Source organism: Cyanistes caeruleus, chromosome 4, assembly GCF_971803275.1.
Source record: "Cyanistes caeruleus chromosome 4, bCyaCae1.hap1.1, whole genome shotgun sequence".
In the NCBI taxonomy this organism is placed as follows: domain Eukaryota; kingdom Metazoa; phylum Chordata; class Aves; order Passeriformes; family Paridae; genus Cyanistes; species Cyanistes caeruleus.
The window spans coordinates 75,551,618-75,560,649 of NC_141704.1; the positions used below are offsets into that span (position 1 = coordinate 75,551,618).

Consider the following 9,032-nt stretch of genomic DNA (forward strand, 5'->3'; position numbering starts at 1 on the left):
ACCTTGTGTGATGCTGACCAGGTTGTGTTGGCACAGATACCCTGGGGGCTAAGGAGCACCAGTGTGTGTCTGTGTGTCAGTGTCATGGGTGGAGTAAAGCACTTCACTTACAAGAGAGAAGGAGTGCTATGTTGTTATAAAATCACCACTTAACAAAATTTGGTAGTGAAGGTGACGGAGCTTCAACAAGATTGGATGGCAAATGCTTGATTTTTTACTGCATAGAGGACAGGGTCAGACAAAACTATTAGAGAGATCCTCCTGTTGAGACATGACTTTCATAGAGAAAACATGAAATAATGATGATGAGAGTGTGTGGGAATCTGGCAGGCAACCATTTGAAGATTTGCCTGTGGTATTTGGAGCTCAGTGGAACTAACAAAGGAATCTGCTCTTCCCTTGGCTTATCAGCACCTTAACTACAAGTGTAAATTTTTCCAAAGAATGCCAGAAAGACAGGTAGCTCTGTTCTTTTTAGGTCTCTTGAGCTGTAAATACTTAATTGCTTCCCATCCTTGCTCTGAAAACTTGTCTGAGTTTTAGTTGAGTAGATTTGTTGAGGTGTTTCTGGAGTCACTGGGGTGAATGTGGGAGGCTTTGGAATGCACTGCACAGATCCATGGTATCTTCTGGTTCTAAGTGTGGGGATGTGTGAGTAGGATTGCCTTGTTCCCCAGAGCTCAGTTTGCTTGCTGAGTTGGCACCTAAGAAAACATCTCTTCATTTTGTGAGTGCCTTTCACAGGAAAGGAAAAGTGATAATGCCCATGATACCTGTTGGCACTAAAAGTGAAAGCCTGGGCTAGATTAAATCTTTCTGTGGGACCCTAAGCTTGTTTTTTTGCAGTAGGTAATATTGGCAGTGGCTGGGATTCTGCATGCTTGTGGTGACCATTGTAAGAGCTGACAGCTACAACTCGATGAACTGCCTTCTCTTCACACATGGACAAATAATCCTGGCAAAATCTGCTGCGCTGCAAGTGATCCATTTTCAAAAAGAACCTGTGAGATAGGCAGAAAGTCATCTTGTCTTTAAATGAGAACCTGTGTTTTGGAAATATTGCTTATTTTTCTAGTACTGCTGTGTCTTAATCTGTAAGTCATTGAGAATAGTTCTGTAGAAAGAAGTGTATAAAATGCACAATGGAAATTGGTAACACTGACTGGAAAATTGGTGTGAATTTCTCCTGTCTTTGTTTTAACAAAGCGGAACTAGTAGCTAAAGGGGGGGGAAAAAAAAGTTTATTATATCCTGAAGCTTCATGCTGGGTTTAAAATTGTCTCTTTAATGTCCAACTGAGAAAAGTGTGCAGTGGATGTGGGGTTTCCTGTCAGTCTTTGTGGGGCTGATGTGCTGCTGAATCCTGGCCACATGCAGACCAAGGTTTGCTGCACTGTACCAGGCACAGGATGCAATGTGAAGAGTGTCTGTGCATTGTAAATGTAACTTCTGGTGGGGTCACTGCCACCAGTACCAACCCTGCTCCTTCCAAAGCCCCAGTGAAGTACAGCTCAGGGCGTGAGTCACAGAGTACTGCTCTTGTGCAGTCATACTCTGGTGGGAATTGCTGCCAGAGCAGTGATTCCTTTGCTTTGGGAGCTCTGCTCCTTAATAACAGGGTAGCAAATGCTCACACTGAGTGGGATTTTCCTTTTCATGCTTAAAGGTGAAAAATGCTGAAGCAATTGTGTAGTTATGCCATATCAGCCTTCAACAGCAGTGTGATGCTGTGAGCCTTTATTAGCACTAGAAGCATTCTTGGGGAAATAAGGACAAACCCACGAAGTTTTCATGGAAAGGAGAACAACTTTGTTGTCTGGAGGCCATTGTATTATAAAATAATGGAAGTACCTGCCTTACAGGATTAGGCCTTGTGTAACATGGCTGACCCTCTGTTTTACCTAGAAAGGTTACAGTTCCTGAGGAAGACCATTAGAATATGCTGGGTTGGGAGGGACCCATCGGGATCATTGAGTCCAACACCAGGCCCTGCATAGGACCCCAAGAATCACACCATGAGCCTGAAAGATGCAGCAGAGCAAAAGCACATTTGTAGTTTAAGTGGCAATTTTTCTTAAGTTTGCAGATGACATCAAGCTGAACACTGTAGGAAGCACACCTGAAGGACAGGGCCATCCAGAGGGATGTGGACAAACTCAAGTGGTCCATGGGAATCCCATGAGGTTCAGCAAGTACCAGTGCTGCACCTGGGCCAGGACAACTCCTGGGGTCAATCCAGGCTGGAGATAAGCAGATGGAGCAGCCCTGGGATAAGGATTTGGGGATACTGGTGGTGAGAGCTGGATATGCCCTGAAACCCCCTTGTGCTGAGCTGATGATTTACAAGGGCCTGGAGTGACAGGTCAAGGGGGAGTGACTTCAAACTTGACAGAGAATAGGTTTAGATTGGGTAATTGGAAGAAATTCTTCCATCTGAGGCTAGTGAGGAGGCCCTGGCACAGGTTGCCAGAGAGGCTGTGGCTGCCCCATCCCTGGAAGTGTCCAAGGCCAGGTTGAAAGGGGCTTGGAGCAAGCTGGGATAGTGGAATGTGTCCCTGCCCATGGCAGGGGGTAGCACTGGATGGGTTTTAAGGTTCCTTCCAAACCAAAGCATGTTGTGATTCTAAATATAAGATGTAGTACTGAAATATACAGCAGTTTGGGCTGCGGTGCCACAGAGTGTATAGGCAGTACTTGCACATCCTGATTGTTTTATGTGCTATAAAACTTTGGAAAATGCTCCTGTATTGAGACATGGAAAATTTCGCTCAACTTTTTAAAGGCTTTTAAATAAATTCAAAGAAATACTTCTTTCTTGTGCAGCTGACTTTATTCTTAATCTTTAGAATACTTCCCTGTGAGTGATCTCCTCATTAGTAAGTACTTAAATGTAGCTGGGAAACACAAGTTTTATCAGATTTTATTTCTCTAAGCTCAGCCTTCTAAAACAGGGACTTTTTGCCTGGTAGGGTAAGATGTTAGTTTCATTGTTACCTTTTAGGATGGCCACACCTTTCCTGCTTTTAAAACACTTTGGAACATGGGATGTTGGGATTTCACTTTGTTATCTTGAGTCCCCACTTGGCTTAAGTTGTGATAAAGTGGAAGGTATTACCAGGTGACATCAGTCTCCCAGCATCACACTTTTGCAGTTTATAGAGATAAATGTTGATTCTAGAAGATTAAAGACATGAGTTACTTTGGAGAAAAAATGGAAAATTTATGCAGGACAAAAGCAAGCAGAAGAGCTCAAGTAATGTTTTAATTATGTTTTGCATTTAATTCTCTTTGGGAAAAATGAGCATTTCTTAATGGATTTTTAAACACAAAATGTATGGTTAAATAAAAGGATAATGGCTAAATAGACTTTGTTTCTCTTGGAAAAGGAGATGTATTTGTTTAAGCAAGTATTAAGTGTCACGTTTGTTTAGAAATGTAGGGGTTTTTTTCTGAAGTCCATACTTAAGTGAAGCTTTCTGAGTTCTTTGAACTCAGTTCTTTTCTTTGAAAAGGTAAGGCACTACAATGCCAGGAGGTTGTTTGTGTTTTGTTTGTTTCACCTGCAATAGCTGAAGTTCTTGTAAATGTCTAGTTACAAATGATGCTGTTATCTAACATCTTTTGTTCTTAATTTGCTTTAGATATAAAACTGACACTATCTGGAATAATCTGTCAGATTTTCTTTTTGCAATTTCTTTCCATTGATATTTGAAGTTCCAAGTGTCAAGTCTTGGAGATAATAAACCTTTCAGCATCCTTCCTGAAGAGAGGTGAGGTGTCCTTGCAAAGCAGGAGTGACATTCTGATTTACTTGATATTTGGTTATTCACATAGTCATGATCTAAAGCATTTAATTACCCTTCATAAGCATAGTCTGGGAATCCTTTAGAAAGTGTATCTGCTGGAATTTGGCTTCTCTGTTTTCCGAGCTTACTGCAGCCTCATGCCGTCTTTTGCTTTGGTTTGTATTTTATAGGCAGTGGTGATCAGCAATGCAACCTCTGAATACAATGGAATAAAGCAGCAGTTTCATCAGACTATGAAAAATTACAGCATCCTTAAAATACAGAGGATTCAGAATCCATCCCTTTGGAAGGTGTTTCAGTGGTTAGTACTTGTTTCCCTATCCTAATGAGGTGGCAGTCTCCAAGAACATGTTGTCTCGTATATGCTTTCTAGGAAAGAAAGGAGGTTGCCACCTTTGCCTTAACATGACTGGTATTTCGTTATTAGCAGTTTCAGGAGTGAGAATGGTGTGTGAGGCCTCCCACAGAATGCCAGTGCTCTGTGGGGAGGTTCCCTTTGCATGGCTCCTTGGAAGAGGGAGAGAGGAGCATGGAGAGAAAGATACGCATGATGCAAAACTGAGATGAGGATACCCACAGGGGTGTGGAACAGCAATTGTCTCGGGGATGGAGCAGTAACTGCCTGCTGCACACGTCCTCTTGTTTGTTACAAATCTATCCATTAGGGTATATGAAATGCTAAAAACAGTAAGGCTGCACTGGCCTTTTTGTTCCAGTCAGATTTTATTTAAGGTGCTTTGTTGAACAAGGGCAGTATTCACCGAGAAAGAATCCTTTTGTTTTAACCTGATGATCCCTGAGTTCCAGAGCTCCTTTCTGGTTTTCAACATCTGCATCATTGATATTGAACTCTCCGGGTACTTAGGCCAAGCTGGATACCAGCAGATTAGAGCTGGGGCTCAACCATGTTCAAGTTTGATGTAAGATTAAGCTGTTGCTTAGAACAATTGTTTAGTTTAAAACAAGAGTAAGTGTTCAAGGACTGTATGGAATGGTAATGGAGTAGAAAAATACTGCTCAAGTAAATGCTTTCACCTGTAAAATGATGGAACTCAGTTATCAGCTAACTGATTTCATAAAACCTTTTAATCTAGCAAAACATAAGAGACTTCAAAACATGTAATAGTGCATACCTTTTATCCTTCTCCAATGAGGTAATTAAGGTAAGCAGGCAGAGTTTACATTGCCAAGTCCAGAGGATGATGGAGTAATTTGGGTTGGAAGAGACCTTAAAGCTCATCCAATCTGCCATGGACAGGGACATCTTCCACAATCCCAGGTTGCTCAAGTCCCGTCCAACCTGGCCTGGAACACTTTCAGGGACGGGGCAGCCACAGCTTCTCTGGGCACCCTGTGCCAGGCCTCACCACCTTCACAGTAAGTTCTTACTGAAGACATTTCAGTCTGTTGCTCTTAAGTTTTCATTTACTAATTTACAAGTTGGAAGGATTCTTTCCTCCCCCTGGCTCTCTTTAATTTATAGCTGATGACTTTCTGAAGAATATCACTGTCTTGTCCACTTCAGCAGCTTCTGAAAACCTGAGAGGTGGTTGAATGCTGTTGAATAATGATGGGAAATACAAGTTGAGGTTTTTGTTGTAATTTCTCTGTTGACCCTGTTCAAAGCTCAGTCTCATTCAGTCCTCAACCAGTGAGGTGAGCAGTGAGCAAAGCAGGCTGGGTTTGTGTCCTGGCCTCATCTCAGCATCACTGACCTCTCGCAGGGGTGGGAGCTGGGGCTGTGGCATGGAGCACAAGCTTTGAACCACTGTGGAAGCACAGAGCCTCTGTAGTTAATGCTGCCTCCACTCCATTGAGAGCTTGGGAGGGAAGGGACAAGATACCTTAAAGGCCAACCAGTAGGGCCCTACAGAGGAGTGAAAGGTTGGAACAGTGGCAACTAGAATAGTGTCAAATGCCTAAATTCCTGAGCAAAGCCAGAATTACCTAGAATTGCTGAGCAGTGGTGTCAGTACAGTGCTCATCTCGTACTTGTTCATCATGCTGCTAGTGCGTCTCATCTTCTGAGAGGAGAGAGCAGGCTGGAAACCTCATCCAGCTGACATTTACATGGATGTCACATAGTTGTTTGAATTGTTTAAAAAACCTCTTTTCCCCTTTTCTTCCTTGGCTCACAGTCTCCTCCCCTTCATTTTTATCAGGCAAAAAGAGAAGATGAAAAGGGAAAATGGAGGAAAGGAAGTCCAGGAAAAACTCCTGTTCCACGGAACTGATGTCACCTCCATGAAAACGATCTGCACTCAGAACTTTGACTGGAGAATTTGTGGAAGCAATGGAACTAACTATGGGAAGGGTATGTAGAAAGTGAGATGTCTGTTGAAACTCCCCTGATAGTGGAGCAATCCAAGTTCTGAAGTCTTTAACTACAGAAGGTAAAAAAAAAGATATGAATTGTTATTATGGTCCTTCTTAAGAGGGCCAGGATTAGCTTTGGGTTGGGAATAAGTCATCTCAGGAAGTGTGAAGTGCATTACTGCAGGGGTTTGGTGTAGAAGGCATTTTCTGATGTCTGAGGTCATAATTTCAATTTACAAGAGAAATTAATTTGTATGGCAGGGAGCAGAGGGGTTTGCATGCCCTCAGTGTGATTGTGGAAGGTCTTCATGTTTTCTTGTCTGTTCCTCTCATCGTAACACACAGACCTGCACTGTGCTTATTGATACAGCTTATAAAAAATTACTCCTAAAATTGCAAATACTGAATGGAAATTGCATAGTGCAGTCCCCTTCCTTGCAAAAATTTCTGTGGTATTCTGTAAACTGAGTAAGAGAATTCCTGAAAGTTGAGTCAGATACCTCCTGAAAACCCAGGAGATGCTCAGATTTTGCTGTCACTGTATAGATTCTCCTCACAACCACATTTTTCATCTCATTTTCTAGGAAGTTACTTTGCTAGAGATGCTCGCTATTCCCACACCTACTGTCAGGCTACGCCACAGGGACACATGATGTTTGTGGCTCGCGTTCTGGTTGGAGACTACGTTAAAGGCAATGCAACCTACGTCCGTCCCCCAGAGAAGTGTGCTGACAAGATGTGGTTTTATGACAGCTGTGTGGATGATGAGTTAAATCCTTCTGTTTTTGTTGTCTTTGAAAAACACCAGATTTACCCAGAGTACATAATAGAGTATAAAGAGGAGCGAGTAAGAGAGCAGAATGAGGTGGGATTAAGAGCATATAGAGAGGTGGGAATAAGAGAGCAGAAAGAGCCAGGAATAAGACCATACAAAGAGGCAGGAATAAGAGCATATGGAGAGGTGGGAATAATACAGCAGAAAGAGGCAGGAATAAGACCATACAGAGAGGCAGGAATAACAGCATACGGAGAGGTGGGAATAAGACAGCAGAAAGAGGCAGGAATAACAGCCTATGGAGAGGTGGGAATAAGACAGCAGAAAGAGGCAGGAATCAGAGAGCAGAAAGAAGCAGGAATAAGAACATATAGAGTGGAGGGAATAAAAGAGAGTAAAGAGGAGAGAAGAAAATGTGTTATATCTTAGAGGAACATGGCAGTTTGTATCCCTCTTTCTTTTTAGTACAGTTCTTTGGGATCTTAATCCAAACAATTTTTGCATTGAGGAGGGCTAGCAAAGCAGATGTTACGTTTGTTGCAAGTGCCTTTCCTCTCTTCCTCTTAAATGAAGCATAGACATTTCCGTAAACTTCGAAGGAAAATCAGAATTGTGGAATGGGAAATTGAATGTTATGACTGCTGTGGGCAAATAATTATAAATGCATAGTCTAAAAAAATAGAATTTCTTTTCACAAACAGTTAAAAGAAAAATTAACAGTACAGTAGTTTTTAAGGAAGCTTTCTGGTTTTTAGTAGCCAGAGATTCTTTTTAGTGCAAAATTCATCTGTTCTTGATCCTCTCATCTATCATTATTATAAACAATTCAGTGTAGGTAATAATGACTTGAGTTTGTTTTCAAAGCACTGCTTGTTAATGCTGGTACACGTTTCGAGTTAAAACGGTAAACAAAAAAGAAAAAGCATATTTTAAATCCATATTGTTAGTTCTCGATAATTTTCATCTGTACAATGGCAGATGGAACAGAAAGCTGTTGAATCAGATGCTTTGTGGAAATTTGCAGTAACTTGCTGTAACCTATACAAAAGCAGAGCTCAACTGAAACTGAAAGCCAGTTACACATGTGAGTAAGCAGACAGCAAAATTTGGTGGTTCGGCTGCAACTAATGACTGTAAGGACACAAAGGCTGTGTCCCAACGAGCCAGGCTTTCCAGCAGATGTGGCCCTGTAGCGCAATAGGACAGGAGAAACTTCTTAAGGAGCATAGAGATATTCTGTCTTGTTTTTGCATTAATTTTCGTTTTTCCAGACATAGAATGGGACTGAAAGAGACCAGTTAGGTTCTCTCAAGGCCAGTGATAGAACTGCTGTCCTAAGGTACCATTTGCATGTTCTGCTGCCCGCTTGCATGGGGCAGGGTGCTGACAAGTGAGGATCCTCTTTGTGTGTGGGTGATCCAGGGTCAGAAACCTGTGCAGTTTCTACTGGATGTTAAGCAGGGAGTCCGTAAGTGGATCAAACTGAAGGCCCTCTGTACAAAATGCCATATTCAGGCTGTTTAGCTGTTCAGAGGGAAACTGGGAGTGAGGACAGAGGAACAGTATTTTACCTTCAGATAAGCTTTACAGAAACAGCAACAGCATCTAAGGTTTTTGCATATGTGATACAAATATGTTAACCACTCAAAGTTAGCGCCTTCTTTCCAAGAACAGAAAAGATAAATCCAGAAAATCTTATTAAAACTACTCAGAACTAAATGAAAACATGCGGGGAAGATTTTAAGACTTCTTAATATCTCTCTTTCTCTTGTTTGCCTGTAGAGTTCCTGAATTACTAAGCTTGTTGTATTTGCAAATAAAACCTGTTTTCAGGCACTTTTAGTGTGCAATTTGTATTTTTATAAACGTGGCAAGTCTTAACATGCTGAGTGAACCAGCCCCTGCCTGTGTTCTGTGTCTTCCTTCATTATTTATAAATCAGGGAACTGCACACATGGACTACCATTGTAGGGTAGGTGCTCAGCTAATTTCTAAGGAGAGGATAGCATGATTCAGGGAGACTAGTCCTGTAAGTTCTTAACTAGGAGATGTTTAATATTAAAGCAGTGGGGTAGTTTGGTTAGATTTCATGTAATTAAACAGCTGCTCTGAGCAGTTACTGAAGTCCTAAGAAG

At 41.8% G+C, this 9,032-nt stretch overlaps 1 protein-coding gene across 4 annotated transcripts in view; it reads left to right on the top strand.

The window, feature by feature from the left end:
• Positions 1 to 8,733, top strand: part of LOC111923394 (protein mono-ADP-ribosyltransferase PARP12-like) — a 25,359-nt gene extending 16,626 nt beyond the window's left edge. For 3 of the 4 annotated variants that reach the window (XM_086885899.1, XM_086885898.1, XM_086885900.1), the window contains 3 exons: positions 3,977 to 4,107; positions 5,969 to 6,120; positions 6,707 to 8,733. In XM_086885899.1, coding sequence (XP_086742025.1) covers positions 3,977 to 4,107; positions 5,969 to 6,120; positions 6,707 to 7,326 — 903 coding nt within the window. In that variant the 3' untranslated portion in view covers positions 7,327 to 8,733. Of the gene's footprint in view, positions 1 to 846; positions 2,811 to 3,976; positions 4,108 to 5,968; positions 6,121 to 6,706 lie in introns of those variants that run through there. The other variant, XM_086885901.1, reaches the window with a different exon arrangement.
• Positions 8,734 to 9,032: the final 299 nt, after the last annotated feature.